At 37.7% G+C, this 17,679-nt stretch overlaps 1 protein-coding gene across 2 annotated transcripts; it reads left to right on the top strand.

Moving 5' to 3' along the window:
• The first annotated feature begins 4,713 nt into the window (after positions 1-4,713).
• On the top strand, positions 4,714-17,619 carry LOC103990282 (ABC transporter G family member 31). 2 transcript variants are annotated; one of them, XM_009409360.3, is made up of 24 exons: positions 4,714-5,219; positions 5,706-5,826; positions 6,143-6,231; positions 6,307-6,391; positions 6,684-6,843; positions 6,922-6,998; positions 7,081-7,134; positions 8,346-8,436; positions 8,564-8,865; positions 8,964-9,245; positions 9,767-10,083; positions 10,169-10,329; positions 10,410-10,513; positions 11,512-11,668; positions 11,752-11,871; positions 12,098-12,195; positions 12,281-12,613; positions 12,692-12,982; positions 13,407-13,490; positions 13,582-13,715; positions 13,839-14,066; positions 14,824-14,995; positions 15,103-15,357; positions 17,043-17,619. In XM_009409360.3, the coding sequence occupies exons 1-24, from the start codon at positions 4,945-4,947 to the stop codon at positions 17,313-17,315; spliced, it is 4,263 nt and encodes a 1,420-aa protein (XP_009407635.2). In that variant the 5' UTR covers positions 4,714-4,944; the 3' UTR covers positions 17,316-17,619. The 2 variants fall into 2 exon arrangements, with proteins under 2 accessions (XP_009407635.2, XP_009407636.2); XM_009409361.3 differs by lacking the exons at positions 4,714-5,219; positions 5,706-5,826 and having other exon boundaries at positions 6,201-6,231; positions 6,691-6,843.
• The last annotated feature ends 60 nt before the right edge of the window (positions 17,620-17,679 follow it).

The following is a 17,679-nucleotide window of genomic DNA, read 5'->3' as shown; positions in this document are numbered from 1 at the left end:
GAAGAGTTCATGACTGATTACACCATGGATGAGTATCTATGAAGATTTTGGAGTAAAGGCACAAAGCATGATAGCTTCCTTTGAAATGGATTAGTGCATCGTCTTGTGACGGATGGTTAAGCATCGGAGTAGATTGAGAGCAGCTTAATTGATGATTTTTAAGCATCAATACTTCCACATATGAAATTGAATTCCCTGCTTTGCAGTATCTCATTTTCTAGCTATGAAGTAAAAGTCATCATCTGTTCTGTCTTGAACTCATCTCTATAATCAATAATGCGATGTACATGCTGTAATTGTATTGATGGAGCCTCCTTTAAATGTCCTATCACTGCCTCCACTGGCTCTTTAGAAGAAGCTTCACCTCACAACCCTAGTCAAGTTGACTCCCAAGTTCATCCTAATCATAAAGAGCATATGAGAGAGAACCTTCTCTACCGTCAAAGAGAAGGCACAGAGGCATCGGGTACCCCCGCTTGCCTTTGTTGTGGGTTCTCTCAGCTGTAGCTGTAGCAGTGGGGTGGTCCTCGGCACCTTACAAGTGAATCATGTGAGCGAGGACTCACAATGATCACCATGCAAGTTGGTCGAGTGAAGAGGGAAGAAGATAAGACAATGTTATGCTGCTATGCTCCCATCAAACAAACTTATGTATGCCTATCTTTGTGCAGTTTGTTCGCGTTATGTTGCTGCTTCTGCTGCTACGAGACCTGCGAGTGCTGCTTGGACTGCCTCTGCTGTTGCTGCAACTAAACCATGTCAGGAGACAAGTTTGCAGTATGTAGCTTGCTCTCTGTCTATCAATAAAGCATGTAGCCATAACATGTCGCGTTCTCTGCTTCGTGGCCTTGGCTATGTGCGACTATGGAATCGTTGCTTTTGTACCGTTCTGTAATCCAAGACTTTTCCTACTTCCAGTAGCGACCAAGAATTTAGTGTGGTATCAAAGCAGAGACATCTGTATTTAAATCTTAATTAGGCTACACATAATGTGTATATTCCGTAGATTATGAGCCCGAAAAACTTCGCCATGCACTCAGCCCAAGTCGGAAAAGAACGAAGAACAGCATCAGATTCAAAGCTCTAAACATTTGAGATCAAGCAAAGGAAGCCAAGAACGCAGCAAATAGGAAGATTCGAATAGATGATGACATGAGAAATGCCGCACTTGCTGCACACCGTCCTCTTTGTCACATGATTCTTCCGATCACTGGTCGCCTCCATGCATGGCCTGCTTCCCTGACATGGCCAAGGCAACGCAGTACTTACAGATCGCATGCAACCTATAAGTACTGTACCTCCGATTTTAATGGAAATGACTGCCAAAGAGAAAACAGTGGAATGACATAAATTAAGCATCGCTAAATTCATCAATGCTGCACTACAGCTGATGTTTAGACATGTAAACACTATTCATAACAACAATATTCATAGATGTACAGATAACATGCTCGAATTGGAATAATCAGCTTGCTCTTAAGGAGTAAATGTAAGGCATGGCATGGTGTGGGCAGATGATTCGATATGAAGGAATGATATATTGACCCTTTCCAATAGTTATGAGCGTACTTCTATACTATGCTATTAGACGAAAAGTTAATCGAGTAATTTCTCCGAGAAATAAACCACAAAGAACAAAGGAATCGAATGGTTTAAGAGATTCGGAACTATATATAGATCTCTCAAGAGATCTGAAAAGTTAAATTTATTACGTGATATGTAATTAGAAAACTATGAGAAATATAGAGTTATGTACACATAAGATATGTTTATGTAATTCACTTACCAAGTTTATCATGACAAACATTATTTATCCATATAATCCACGAACAACTTGTACATGTATCCAAATAGCAAGTCGTAATATGTGAATCATTTAGTAGGACAATTATACAAAGCGACATTGTTAGTTAAAGCAGCTTTGAAGCCTCTGCATGGTTGCGAGTCTTGCAGCACTAAAGCCTCATCATGAATGATGCATTGAAACCTCGAGAAAGTCGTAAATGCCAGCACAAAAATGGGGGTGGAGAGAACCTACAGTTCAGAGATGAACACTGGCCAAGTAGAAGCTGTAGATTTATTGTGGTGAGCTTCTTTGTTAGGTGATCCACCAGCTACTTCGCGTTGAACTTTTTGCCTGAGGATTCACTTGACCACATGTTTCCTGACGTGCATCATTGCATGCATGTGGGCCTCATAAACTATCATCAATGGGAATATCATTTAGCTGGTAGTACTGCACCACATCCATAATACGCAGCTCATCACTTGAGAGGTGATGTGGCGTGACTGTAGTACCACCACTCATGCATCACATCACTTCCAACTAAACCCCTCTCTCTCTCTCTATATATATATATATATACCTCTCAGTAAAGATCATCAGAGCTTTTGGTTGTCTGTGATGCAAGCAAACAACTAGATATTTAACTGAGAGGAAGGTGATCTACCCAGCTACCGGAGACAAGTGGGCCTCCAGTGCTGACACATCTTTAGACCCATTTCTTCCTTCTCAGGGAAGAGCTATAAATGCAGACCAACCTTTCTGCCTTGTCTTATAAATGCTCTCAAGTACGGCAGCATGTTGATCTAAAACGCCAATAAGAGAAGAAGCCAACAGTTCCAGCTAGCTTTTGCTTAATTATAGAAGACTAAATAGTCTTGGGTGGTTGTTGGAAAAGTTTGTCTTCCTTGGAAACTTGTAGCATATTAGTATCAAGAGGATGGACAAAACTGCAAGCTGATAGGTCAATGTGCCATCGAGTCTCTTTGGTAGGTTACACACTTTATGAGAGAAAGCAGATGGAGCACCCCAAGTGCAGAAACTGGACTCAGTTATCTTAATCTTCAATCAAAAAACAAAACACTTGAAACTAGACATGATTTCTGCATCCAACCTATGGGGCCTAATTTCTCTATCATGGCTTAATGAGTCAACTGCAGGTCCAAATCATAAACTGAAAAGATAGAAGTGGTTTCTAATCCAAGCCTCGACTCACCTCTTATTCATCCAAAGAGATGATGTGAGAGGGTGGTAGTTCTCTCGGATGGTGAACAACCCAAAGTTGTCTTATTAGGATCACAGGCATCACTAGACACAACCATGTGAAAGTTTTGACTCTGAAGTTGTGGGCACTGTGCAACTTCAAGTGTGTAGAACACCGGTTCAATAGCTGGCATCGGTAACCACTGCTGGAAGTAGAAACATAGCACTCAAGACAAGAAAAAACTCGAGAGAAAGCCTACTCCAATTCAGTTCACTGCACCGAGTTGAGTTCATCCAAGTCCACAGTCAAGCGAGAGCTTGTTGATGTAATGCCTGGCCATGTTAGCTTTCTATCATCAGCCAAGGCAAGGATTAGTATTTATTGCGCCTCCCTTCTCAGTTACTGGAAGGTCTCTCTCACTCTCTTCGATCAAGACATGAAAGCTCCAGTTGCTATGGTCGTCAGAGAAAAGAGCTGAAAAGATCATGAAGCGATTCAAGTCACTCTCCATACTTATGGGACGATGAAACTATAAATTAGTCATCCCCATAATAAGATCGTGACCGACACTAAATAGGGATATCCCTATGGACACTTGATCCTTCAAGAGAACAATGTGTATATGAGTGTGTCTGTTGGCTTAGTGCACATATAGGAAATTTCGTGCATATTTTGGCTTATCTTGGAACCGATCATTCTTTATAAAGCCATTGTCGACATATATATAGAAGATTATATATATATATATATATATATATATATCATAATTTTGATTAAACAAGGGGTAATGTTTTCCTCCCAAGGCAGCCAACACCTGACCAATTCCCCACCATCATTTACCTCCACCGATTGTGATCGCATGCTATGAATGCAGCCAACCCAGCAATATCTTCCAACCGTACATGCCTGTAATTTTAGATGCAAGTATTTGCATTTGTACTTTGGTGTTTAGATGCAGGCAATTTAGATGAAATTTTCTTAGCTTGTAAGTCATATTCCATGTAATTTTGATCATGCTAATTTTTCTTGATTTGAATTAATCCATGTCTGTTGTCAATTATAGCTAAATTGGTTAGTGAAATAATTAGAGTGGTATGATTTTTCATTTAACTTAGAAGTATTAAAAATGTTTATATTATGTTTTTTAAAGTAAATATTGAAGATTAGATTTGATTCTCCCACCTTACTAATTAAGGTTTATGACAACAGATTTCAAACTCTTAACCTTATATTATTAGACTAATATTTTACGTGTTAAATTTATAAAAATTAAGTTTATGACATCGTAAAGTGTTTTTTTATTTTTATTTTTATTCATATTACTTAAAGATGGTTTCGAAAAGCTCAAAAGGTGACAATCAAGTGACACGGTCAAGTCAGGGTTCCGGAACGGAGCTTTCAACTGTCCGGACCAAACCTTCCATCACAGAAGATCACCATTCAATTGGAGACTGAGAATGGGGCCCAGGTTTCCGACGCAGGGGAAGCCACACGTTTTCGTGGTTGGTGGTTGGACTGAATACGGATGAACACGATCTTTGGAACCGTGGACGGAGGGGAGGTTCACATTTCCTGAACCCTTTTGCCTGTCCCAGCCAAGACAGGTGAGGCGCAGCCACGTCGTCACGGAGGCCCTCCTCCTCTTACCGAGACCAGCAAAGCTTCACGAATACCCTTCCAACTGCGCTTTAACTCCCTCCTTTCCCTCGTAAACCTCTTCTCAGAGAACAGAGAGAGAGAGAGAGACAGAGAGAGAGGGAGGTGGGCGTAAGAATGCGGAGAGCAATAAATGCTCGCCTCCAACTGGAACAGCCCCACACTCGCCTCGCGTCGCCTCGGTGCTCCTGCTTTTGCTGTTGCTGCTGCGGTGCTCATTTGTTGCTGCTATTAATGTCACCCTCACCTCCTCCTCCCTCTCCATCTCCCACCTAGCTCAGGGGTTGATGCGGGGTTCCGGATGTGGAACGCGACGGAGGCGGTTTTCTCCAGGTCCAGCTCCTTCCGGGAATGCGGCGAGGACGACGAGGAGGCACTCCGTTGGGCCGCCCTCGAGCGTCTCCCTACCTACTCCCGTGTCCGCCGAGGGATCTTCCGCGGCGCCGCCGGGGACTACTCCGAGGTCGACGTCGCCAGGCTTAGCTCCGGGGATCGTACGGCCTTGATCGACCGCTTGCTCGGCGACCCCGGTGACGCCGAGCACTTCTTTCGCCGGATCCGCCAGCGATTCGATGCGTAGGGGAAGAATACAAAGAAAATGCTTCATTTTCCCTTTTTCTTCATTTTTTTTTTCCGATTTCTGGGTTGCAAACTTCCGTTTTCTTCTCTTTTAGATCATAATGCGGCTTTACATGACTGGTCATTTTAGAAAGTTGCCATATTTACGCTCCCGAATTTGATTTGATTTCATTTATGACTTCGTTTGTCAGTTCGTCCTCAATTCTCACTCGTCTATACTTACGGTCTTGGCATTTGGTCCCTAATTTCTTAGCCATCTCTATTTACGTTCTACAAAACTCCTCTATGATTCTTTTCCCGCTTGTGACAGTCTGTGTCTACTGAAATGGAATTTCTTCGTTCATAATGTAATTGTTAAAACTTGATCATGCCTTGGCATGCAAATGTCTAAAATGTCTACGATGCAGTTTTAGATATTTTATTAAAGTTGTCATTCTTTTGTTTTACGTTTCTTGATTTCTTCGATGTCTTCTGAACTTGTAGAGTAAATCTGGAATTTCCGAAGATTGAGGTTCGTTTTCAAGAGCTGAAGGTAGATGCATACGTTCACGTAGGAAGTCGAGCATTGCCCACAATTCCCAATTTTATCTTTAACATGACAGAGGTAGGTTTTACTTTCCATTCTTTCTAGATCCGTTGATCTCTCGGTGTGATGTTTTGGTTCTGCAAATTAATTTTACAATTCTGTGGTGGATCAACATTTTATCGGTACTTGTGACAGACATGTATGCATTAAAATAGATAACTAGTAACCTGATATTAGCAACCTGAGAAACTACAGAGCATTATTTTTTGGCAATAGGCTTGTTAAGAAAGTAACTTATAACAAACCTGTTATCATGATTGCATATGCTCAGACACTAGGTTTCAGTATAAAAGTCGATCTTCTCTGTGGACTCATATTAAATTTTCTTGGCAAGGCTTTCATGAGGTATCTGAGGATCTTTCGGGGTAGGAGGAGGAAACTGACAATACTAGATAGTATTGGTGGGATCATCCGACCTTCTAGGTAATAGAGCACCAATCAAATTTTTGACATGGCCAATGATCTGCTCTGGATTCTCAAATTTGTGGATTTCTGCAGAATGACACTGCTTTTGGGTCCACCAAGCTCCGGAAAGACAACTTTGCTTTTGGCACTTGCTGGAAGACTAGGGAACAATCTTCAGGTTTGCTATCTTTATTCATGATATTCAGTAAGAAACTGCAATTATATGTGATGAATCACATAGTATTCTCATCACATGGCCTAGATGTAAGTGCAGAAGTCTTCATTTACACTGAAGACTGTAAGAAGAGTTTCTTGCGACCTTGCAGTCATAAATGCTTTACCCATCTAGCAGAACATGATATATCAAATATAAAAGAGCCAAACTCTAGGGATCAAAGTCTCCTATATTTCTTTTCTTTTTCCATGTTCTGTCTTTCTTGTCAGGTTACCAAAATCTGAAGTTGTTTCAGATGTCAGGGAACATTACTTACAATGGGCATCAATTGAATGAATTTGTTCCTCAAAGAACATCTGCTTATGTTAGTCAGCAAGATTGGCATGCTGCAGAGATGACAGTCAGAGAGACATTAGAATTTGCAGGACGTTGTCAAGGTGTTGGAATTAAATATGGTGAGTTGATAAACTTGAAGTCCTTTTTTTCACATTGTCAACCATGTAGCTTGAGCTAAAGAATCAAACAATAACTAGATATGCTTATGGAACTTTCACGGAGAGAAAAGAGTGCTGGAATAAAACCTGATGAGGATCTAGATCTATTTATGAAGGTTAGTAATCATGCATAGAAGAAGCTGTAGTTCTAGACTTGTTGCTTGTATCAAGTGCTTATTATATTTTTTTTCCTTCAAGGCACTAGCTCTGGAGGGCAAGCAGACCAACCTAGTAGTGGAGTATATACTAAAGGTAGACAGACACATGATTTTAATGCCATCTTTTTGCCCTTTAGGATGACAATTAAACAATCATTTGAATGTTTTTCGTGAAGCTGTCAGTCTGAAATATAGTTATTCTTCTCTTTTCAGGCTATCTATATCTATCCTTGCTTGTTGGTCATCTTAATATTGGATAGCATGACTACATTTTCAATCTTGGCAATTCTAAACATGGTTTAAAAAAAAAAAAGTATCTCTGACTTTTAAAAGCAGTCAAATCCTAATTATCTATTAAATAAATTGATGATGTGAAATCATTGACTCTTTGCTTAATACTTGTGATTCTTGGTTTTGAATAAACCTTGTTGTACATCTATCTATCTTGTTTTCTAGTGAAATGTGAGTTGTAATGATATACATTTATTTTGACAAAAATATTTGTTCTGGGGTAATATATGAGTGTATTTTGCATAGTTCACTATATGTTACGTTTTTTGCTTTGGCATGTTAAATTATCACCAGCAATTGCTTGAATTGTAACTAATTTTTTGTTGCAAGTCTACACCAAACTATGCATGGTATATGAATCACTGTACTGGATACATGCAAGGTATACATTAACAAACAGATGTGGTACTAAATGCAGTTATTATATCTGGTTGTAGATATCATTCTGTATCTATGTACACATAAATCCAACTAATTAGCTATATGCTCATATTGTGACATAACTGGTGTCTGTATTTCAGGCTAAAATTTGTCTTGTCTTCCTCATAAAGCACTTTCCAGGTCAAGTAAGACCATAGAGATTCCCTCATAGCATCAGTACAAACTGGATGACCTATAAGTTGTCTCTCATCAGTAGTAATTCAGTCCGCGAGGTATCATATAGATACTTGTCCAGGTATTCCTTGGCATAAGTTCAGTTTAGGTTGAGTCCTTTTTGAAAATTTAACTATGACAAGTTGAAGCTTGAATCTTAGAACAACCTAATAGTATGGTTTGTTAATTAAGCATCGGTTGATGCTAATTAAATTATGGACTGTTCACTTTGGGATCTTGGGAAGTTCCTGTTGTCTAGCTTTCTGGTGTCTGGACATCATTGCTAATTGCACAACTTTTATGGCACTTTGTGCAATTCTCTTTTCAACCTTTTGGCTGCTTGAGAATTTTTTTGTCCTTCCAACTGATTATCTTATGTGCCTTCGTGTTTTCTGAAGTATTAAATTTCATGTAATCAAGATTTTAGGGCTGGATATATGTGCTGACACACTTGTTGGAGATGAGATGATTAAAGGTATATCAGGAGGGCAAAAGAAACGTCTAACAACGGGTAGGTCACCGATGTTCTTTTGCGCCTTTTTTATTATTTCTCATTTCATACTTTCTTAATTGTTTTGATGAATTATTTTGTTTTCTATTTTTTTAATGATACATCTAATTTTCTTGCTGCTTTTTAGGTGAATTACTTGTAGGGCCAGCTAGAGTTTTGTTCATGGATGAGATTTCAACTGGGCTAGACAGTTCAACCACTTACCAAATAATTAAGTATCTGAAACACTCTACTCATGCACTTGATGGAACCACAATAATCACTTTGCTGCAACCAGCCCCTGAAACTTATGAGTTATTCGATGATATCATTCTTATATCTGAGGGCCAAATTGTTTATCAAGGACCTCGTGATGCTGCTGTCGAATTCTTTAGTTATATGGGCTTTAGGTGCCCTGAACGGAAAAATGTTGCTGATTTTTTGCAAGAAGTAAGAAATTGAACTTCTCTGTTTTGAAATATTTGAAATCTAAATATTATAACATATATTACTTTTTTGGTTTTTTTTCTTTCTCCTTAACATTCCAGGTTACATCTAAAAAAGACCAGCAGCAGTACTGGTATCTAGATGACTGTCCATACCAATTTATACCTGTATCAAAGTTTGCAGATGCTTTTAATTCATTTCATGTCGGTAAGAGGTTATCCGAGGAATTAGCTGTCCCATATAACAGACATAATAACCATCCTGCAGCTTTGTCAACATCTAGATATGGTGAGAGAAGGTTTGACCTTCTTAAGGTCAACTTTGCATGGCAACTGTTACTAATGAAGAGGAATTCATTTGTCTATGTCTTCAAGTTCATTCAGGTATCATTTTTCCCAGCCTTCCTGCTTTCAAGAGTAGATGAGTGAGTTAGAGAATCTACAATTATTACCGGTAGTTGCTTTACCAGCATAACAACTTTAGTTATATTTACTTGGACAATGATTGTGAAAGCATCTTTCTAGGTTGAAGTTGAACCACCCTTTTCAGTAAGCACTATGAACAGGATCTGTTGATGTTAGACAAATGATGTTCCTGGAACCTTTAAAAGGGCATTAATAAAGAGCCACACAATCCAGGCTTTCTTGAAATATTGTGCTTTCACTTGTTCTTCTTCTTTTCCCCTAATTAAATCTATTTGCTGATAGTATGATACAAGGACAATCAGTTATTAGATGCTCAACTTGATGTCTCCACATGGTTTACATGGTTTCTATGGGTCAATTGGCTAACCTTAGGAATGGTGTTTCCTAAATGTTAAATATTGAAATGGTACTTTATAGTTTGAGGCTCTGGGATTACTATGTTAAAGATGCTCTAATTTGATGATTAATTGGTTTTGCAGCTTTTGCTTGTTGCCCTCATTACAATGACGGTCTTTTTCCGGACAACCATGCACCGTAATTCAGTGGATGATGGAATTGTCTATGTTGGAGCACTGTATTTTGCTTTAATAATGATTCTGTTCAATGGGTTCACTGAAGTTTCCTTGTTGATAACTAAGCTTCCAGTGATCTACAAGCACAGGGACTTGAACTTTTATCCTGCTTGGACATATACAATTCCTTCTTGGATTTTAAGCATTCCAACTTCACTTATGGAGACTGGAATGTGGGTGGCAGTTACATATTATGTAGTTGGTTATGATCCACAAATAACAAGGTGATCCTTTATCATATTTTGAATAAAATAACTTCAATATCGGTGAATCACAATATAGTAGTTGTATGACATAATTATGCTGCAGATTCCTGTCACAATTCCTTTTGCTTTTCTTTCTTCATCAAATGGCTTTAGCTCTTTTCCGTGTGATGGCTTCCTTGGGTCGTAATATGATCGTTGCCAATACTTTTGGATCTTTCGCAATGTTGGTTGTCATGATTCTTGGAGGATTTATAATTTCAAAAGGTGAGACCTTGCCTATGCAATACTTTCTTGTTTGTGTGTCTACTTTTATTGAAACTGTACATACACAATTGTTGTTGCAGATAGCATCCCAAGTTGGTGGATATGGGGCTACTGGATCTCTCCCCTGATGTATGCACAGAATGCTATTTCAATTAATGAGCTACTTGGACATTCTTGGGACAAGGTAAAGTGCATCTAATAATTCCTATTTTTCAGTATAATGATAGCAATTTGTTTGTGCTACAAACTTTGTGGAAGCTTGTTATAATGTCTCAACTTGATATTTTCAGAGGTTGATGTTCTCAAACTAACACAATGGTTGCCTTTGTACCACTTGTGATACTGGCTATATATTGTATAAACGTGAGCAATATTAATTGGTAACTAGCTTATCCTTTACTTGCTGGCCCTTTAACTGGTTCAAAATGAGTAATTAGCATGGCATAGGGAGTACTGATGCTAGTTAATCATTTTTGTTCAAGAACTTCTAGTCGATCATCATAAGACTACAATTTGTTGGATAATTATTTCAGTATGATGTGACCCAAGGCACTCACTGTTGCTTTCAATTAGTATCACAATTTTTTTTCTATTTTCCTTTTTCTCTCTTAATTGTTACTGATGACCATATGATTTAACTTAGTTGATTAAAAATTATAATGAAGTAACCTATACAGTGACTCAAGCAGTTCATAATTATATTAGATACAATATGAGAAGTTGTTTGCTTATTCTTTTTACAGATCTGACTAATAAAAGCTGTTTATTTTGTGAAAAATCAAGAACATGCAACCTTCCAGTATGACCAGTCAAAAACTGAATATGAAGTAACTGATCAAATATGTAGGAAATTGTAAGAGCTTTTGGAATGCAGAATGTTTGATGAGCTACGGTTGTGTGATAGTAAAAGGAAAACTTTAGATGTCAAGTTGCAAGGAGGATAATCATCCTTATGTCCATTACTCCGTCCAATGAACATCCTTTTGTTTCCACATAAATTCATACATGAAGGCACATTGCAATGTAGAAGAAATGTCAAATGAGTTAATTTGCCTGCTGATGTCTTTCATTCTACTGATAATGATTAGTTACACAAAGATTTTGTATTTATTTCTTATTCTAAAAATGTCATGTTGATAGCGATTAGATGTGATCCTTATGCATGAATTTCTGTTGTTGCAGAAAGTTGCCAAGGATAACATTACTTTAGGTGAATCAGCATTGAAAGAATATGGCATGTTTACTGAAAGTTATTGGTTCTGGATTGGAATCTGTGCATTATTTGGCTACACAATCCTATTCAACATCCTTTTTACTCTGTTCTTGACCTACCTTAATCGTAAGTTGCGTTGAACCGAGAAGCGTATGTCAATTTTCTTAGTGCTAACTTTCTGGATATTATATTCATTTAAATATGTGCAGCGCTAGGAAAGCAACAAGCTGTGGTGTCAAAAAGTGAACTGCAAGAGAGGGAGAAAAGGAGGAAAGGGGAGAAACTTGTCATTGAATTAAGGTCTTATTTGAGCCCAAACATACAAACAGGTTAGGACTCTGGGCACAGAACTTGAGAAATATTTTGGTGTTTTCCTTTGATAATCTACAGTTTATCTACTCATATTACAGTTTGGCTTGTTAATTTGGATTTCTAAGATGATATAGTATTTTTGAACTGGATGGCCTTGTAATTTTACTTCATTACGTAGGTGGCAACACTTATTGTGTCTCCATTTTACTTCTGTGAAAATTGTGTTATTCTTTCTTCATACAGGAACAAATGGTAAGGAATTACAGAAGGGCATGGTTTTACCTTTTCAACCTCTTTCCATGAGTTTCAGCAATATTAACTACTATGTTGATGTACCACTGGTAGGTCTATGCACTTCTTTCTCTTGCCCTTTCCATGTTAAGTGCCTTCACATGTTTCATGATTCTTATTCAATCCTGCTGGCAGGAACTGAAGCAACAGGGTATATTAGAGGATCGGCTACAATTATTGGTTAATGTGACTGGAGCATTCAGGCCTAGTGTACTGACAGCACTTGTTGGAGTAAGTGGTGCTGGTAAAACTACCCTAATGGATGTTTTGGCTGGTAGGAAAACTGGCGGATATATTGAAGGTAGCATAACAATTTCTGGTTTTCCAAAAAATCAAGCAACATTTGCAAGAATCTCTGGATATTGTGAGCAGAATGATGTCCATTCTCCTTGTATGACTGTAATAGAATCACTACTATTTTCAGCATGGCTTCGTTTGCCTTCTCATGTTGATCCGGACACTCGAAGGGTATCGCCTTAAATCATTTGTATTTATTTATTTTTGCATTGACATCTCATTTAACAATTCACGAGAGGGTTTTTGCAGGTTTTTGTGAGAGAGGTAATGGAACTTGTGGAACTTACTTCCTTAAGTGGAGCCCTTGTTGGCCTTCCAGGGATCAACGGGTTGTCCACAGAACAGTGCAAAAGGTTGACGATAGCTGTGGAGCTTGTTGCAAACCCTTCTATAGTCTTCATGGATGAACCAACATCAGGATTGGATGCCAGAGCTGCAGCAATTGTCATGAGAACTGTTAGAAATATAGTTAACACTGGGCGAACAATCGTGTGCACAATTCATCAGCCAAGCATAGACATCTTTGAGTCCTTCGATGAGGTTTTCACTTTCTCTATTTTTAATTTAAAGATTCTTTTTTTTAATATATAAAGTTATACTCACTCTAAGGAAATCTCAACATAATTTGGTTATTTGCCTTTATCATTTTTGTATGTGCAAAATCCGACCTTTCACTTTGTATACATGCTGCACACTCTTAGTCATCAACACCATAAACCAAGGTGCAATGATTGAGAGAATTGCCTTGTATTATTTCCTGTCTGCCAATAAAGTTTCATTGAAGATCATTCAGAGTGAAAATTTAGTAAGTAATATGCCTAAAATTTATGCTTTCAGAAACCACAGGCAAACAAAAGGAAAATCTGCTTTATATTAGATATCTCTCACTTGTTTAGAAATGGTATGTATTATGTGAAATTTTTGCTTTTTTTCTGGTTCTCTTATATTTCATGAATGTTTACAGCTTCTGTTCATGAAGCATGGAGGAGAACTTATTTATGCTGGTCCTTTAGGTCCCAAATCTCGCAAGCTAGTTGAGTTTTTCGAGGTTGGTTATGATTTTTTCTCTGCTCTTCATATTTTCTTCTCAAGAGTTGGATAATTTTTTTCATTAGATGCATTTGATCTTGAATGGTTAGGCAATTCCTGGAGTTCCTAAGATCAAGGATGGCTATAATCCTGCTGCATGGATGCTTGAAGTGACTAGTCTTATGTTGGAAAATCGCCTAGGCATGGATTTTGCTGATTATTATAGAAAATCAAAATTATTTCGGTATGTCTTGGAAAAGGAGATCACATCCTTGTTCATTTCAAAAGTCTAGTTTTTGCCAAAACTATTGGGACTCTTTCTAACAGTTGGTTTTGTTTCATTTTTTGTGGGCTCTATGTTTTCCAGACAGAATAAGGATTTGGTGGAGAATCTGAGCAAACCAAACAGTGAAACAAAAGAACTGAGTTTTCCAACCAAGTATTCACAGTCATTTCTTGCCCAATATCGTGCTTGCCTTTGGAAGCAGAATCTCTCTTATTGGAGGAATCCTCAGTACACAGCAGTCCGTTTCTTCTACACTGTCATCATATCTTTGATGTTTGGAACTATCTGCTGGGGTTTTGGCTCCAAAAGGTACTTATGGAGTGTTACACATGATTGTTTTTTCTTATATTTCTACAGGACTTTGATACTTACATCTGGTTTGGTTGATATACAATATTTTATTATAGTTACCAGTTTATTCAGAATTCGGAAGTAAATCATTTCTGATGGTTGTGCAGAAATCTGATTGGTATAGCACTTCTGTGATGTATTTTTTTTGGATGCTATGACCTTGTATTCTTCACGTAAGATGTTTTCAGAGAGATGAGGCTTGGTACTAGAGTAAAATTCTCTCATTTACTGCCAGGGTTCACAAAAATAATCTTTTTATTTATAGAGTTAAGGCTGGATATATTGACCCCTATGTTTAACCTTGAGCTAAATTTGAGACATAATGTATGCTAAGGATTCTGTTATGTGAAATGAGTTACCATAGTGGGAGTCACAGGAATAAACTTTCTGCTTGTCGGTGGAAGTCTCATGCATTTGACCACCCATCTTTACTTAAGGACTTGAACTCTTTGTTGAAACTGCTTTACTATGTAATACTTGTTTACAGGCATTTTGATATAAACTCCCCTACATTCTCTATAATTGACAACCCTCGTATGTTATATATTTATTCTTTTAATTAATGGGTGACAACTCCTCTTACTCAAAAGAATATAAGTATGGATATTCTGATTTGACTCATTCAATGGGTGGAAGCCAATATTCAGAATTGTTTACATTTTCCCCTTTTATATTTTCTTACTTTCAATATTACTTGTCTTCACTCTTTTTGCAGGCAAAAACAACAGGATATCTTTAATGCCATGGGATCCATGTATGCTGCTGTCTTGTTCATTGGTATTACCAATGCCACTGCAGTTCAACCTGTGGTTTCCATAGAAAGGTTTGTTTCCTACAGGGAGAGAGCAGCTGGAATGTACTCGGCTCTACCATTTGCATTTGCTCAGGTCTCATGTACTTCAAGCTTTTTTATTTTTATCATCGAAAAAAACTTTTTTATTTTTACTCGTGCATTTTAGACATTTAACTAATCAGTGCACTTTTTTATGGGCAGGTTTCTATCGAATTTCCATATGTGCTTGTACAGACACTTGTCTATGGCACCATATTTTACTGTATGGGCTCTTTTGAGTGGAGCCTGGCTAAGTATTTGTGGTATATATTCTTTATGTATTTCACTTTATTGTACTTCACCTTCTTCGGCATGATGACGATCGCAATAACTCCAAATCATACTGTTGCACCGATAATTGCTGCACCATTTTATACACTATGGAATCTCTTTAGTGGGTTCATGATCACGCATCAGGTAATAAAACTACTGCATCTTTATATGTTTAGTTTGTATTAGAGGACTTTGTACCATTTTAACTATTTTATATGAAATTTTGTTTCTTAGATTTTAATAGAGTTGTTTATCTAAGAATCGATCATTATTTCCATGTATCTCCTTGTTTTATGAGTTAAAATCGATCAACAAGGAATTTCTCCTTCAGTATGAAATAGGGATATGGGTACAAGAATCAAATTCAGACATACATCCAAGAGTCCAATTTTGCAACGAGATAAATGGCAGATACAGGTCGATCAGAATACAACTTATAAAATAGTATTGCTTGATATTAATGTTTATATTGCCAAAAGTGGAAAAAAGGTTAAGATTTAGCTTCTTATATCATTATCTATCTTGAAAATGAAGTTCAATAGTCAACTAGTTTGATTAGTGTCAATCATGGACTGTCTCCCACATGTTGGTGTTTACATGACGCTATGTTCTGGGAGAGACATGAGAGCTCATGTAGCAAAGGCATCCTCCCTCTAGCTAGCATTCCGGATTTCATGTTTACCCTTTAATGTACAATTTCCAAGTGTGACAACAGGAAATTACCCACATCTTTTGTCTTGTTTTTTTCACATTACCAACTTTGAGTTCTTGTTATTTATCCTAGAAGTAAGAATTGACACCAATCGGTAATTACACATAATAGAATACTTTATCCCTATTGATTGTTATTCTTCATGGACGTTGCAATTGTTCCTTAGTTGCTTTGTCAAATGTATATTTTTTAGTCTCTTCATCTGTTGTTTTAGTAACTTCTGAAATGATAGAATTAGATTCAGTAACATAAAAGCCATTTATTTTGCTGTCTCTCCCCTAGCTATTGGGTGGTTTTTATGATACTTAAACATTTGAAAATTCTTCTTTTTTTCCTTAGAAACATCAAGTATCATCTGTTGCATGTGTTTCATTGGGTTGTGAAGTTAAGTTACATCATTTTGATTCTACCATAAAGATTAAGATGATTTTGAGAATCTAGTTAATCACAGCTGAAGCAAATTTTCCTCAAGTGCTGGATAGAAAGTCATGTCTCATATAGATAGATAATATAGACCACAATTGCAAATTAGTCATGATATTTCAGGTATGGGAATTTTTTTAATATTTTTGTTTCCCTTGACTACTGATCTTAATGCCCTTTGGAATTTGTGGTCCTCAATTGCACATATGTAACAAAGAACATGAGTTGTTGTGGTACATACAGTAGTAATGATGTCAGTCATTATTTCATCTTTGTCAACGAGTTTCATATGACAATAATCAAGCGAATATATTCTCTCATTTTCTAAATTGACATTCCATTGAAATCTCTATCGTAGTATTTCATATGACATTCTCATCTATACCTGCAATTCATCATCTTCCTCTTCCTCTTCTCATGACTTTTTCTGCGGTTACAATCACCAGCTAGTCAAGACACTTCCAAGCACCATTTTCTGGGCTGCAGCAGTTTGCACCCCAATATTAGCCTACCCTTCTGCACCATGAAACTTGTCCCATCACCAACCCCGGTTTGTGCAAGTTCGGATCGAGAAACCGAGTGTTGTTTGTGGGGATTATTATCTTGACATTTTTCATGGGAAATGATTTCATTTTACATTTGTATCATTGATGTCCTCATGGGGAATAATGTAACTCAGTTTTGTTCGATGCAGAGAATACCTGGGTGGTGGAGATGGTATTACTGGGCTGATCCAATATCATGGACTTTGTATGGCCTACTTACTTCCCAGTTTGGGGACGTAGATGCGCCCATGAATCTTTCAGATGGTATTCACTCAATGAGCATAAAGCTGTTCCTGAAGCACCACTTTGGTTTCAGGCATGAGTTCCTGGGTGTAGTTGCAGTCATGGTCGTTGGTTTCTGCGTCCTCTTTGCTGTGGTATTTGCTCTGGCAATTAAATACCTCAACTTCCAAAGGAGATGATAGAACACAACAGTCTTCTTGCCCTTTAAATATATTATTTCATCGATAATAAGTTCCTCCCCCAAATAATGCACATGTTTAAAGAAGAGAGAACTGTACAGCACCAGATTCTTTTGATATGGGCAGTTGCAGGAGATACACCAAAAGGAAGCAACCATGAACCAGGCATTCTCTCTTTCTTATCTGCATCTTTGTTGTGTTGCATTTCTATGATCCGAGTCATCTTTAGATCCAAAACAGAATAATTTTCAGTGAGATTTATCAGGTTTTTGTGAATGAAATGGCGAAGTAGATCCTCTGCTTCTTTTGTTTGCTCTTTTGCACTTGTGCAAATGGTACAGGGAATGAATGTCCTGTTGAGCAG

The sequence above is a fragment of the Musa acuminata genome, chromosome BXJ1-7 (genome assembly GCF_036884655.1).
Source record: "Musa acuminata AAA Group cultivar baxijiao chromosome BXJ1-7, Cavendish_Baxijiao_AAA, whole genome shotgun sequence".
Classification (NCBI taxonomy): Eukaryota; Viridiplantae; Streptophyta; class Magnoliopsida; order Zingiberales; family Musaceae; genus Musa; species Musa acuminata.
Note: the sequence above shows the minus strand (reverse complement) of the source record. Positions and strands in the feature narration are given on the sequence as shown.

What these genes read in the sequence shown, in the direction of transcription:
- LOC103990282 (XM_009409360.3), top strand. Translation starts at nt 4,945, where the DNA reads ATGTGGAACGCGACGGAGGCGGTTTTCTCCAGGTCCAGCTCCTTCCGG. An exon ending in TTGGACATTCTTGGGACAAG is followed by an intron (nt 10,514 to 11,511) that starts GTAAAGTGCATC and finishes CTGTTGTTGCAG; the next exon opens with AAAGTTGCCAAGGATAACAT. An exon ending in GGTTCATGATCACGCATCAG is followed by an intron (nt 15,358 to 17,042) that starts GTAATAAAACTA and finishes TGTTCGATGCAG; the next exon opens with AGAATACCTGGGTGGTGGAG.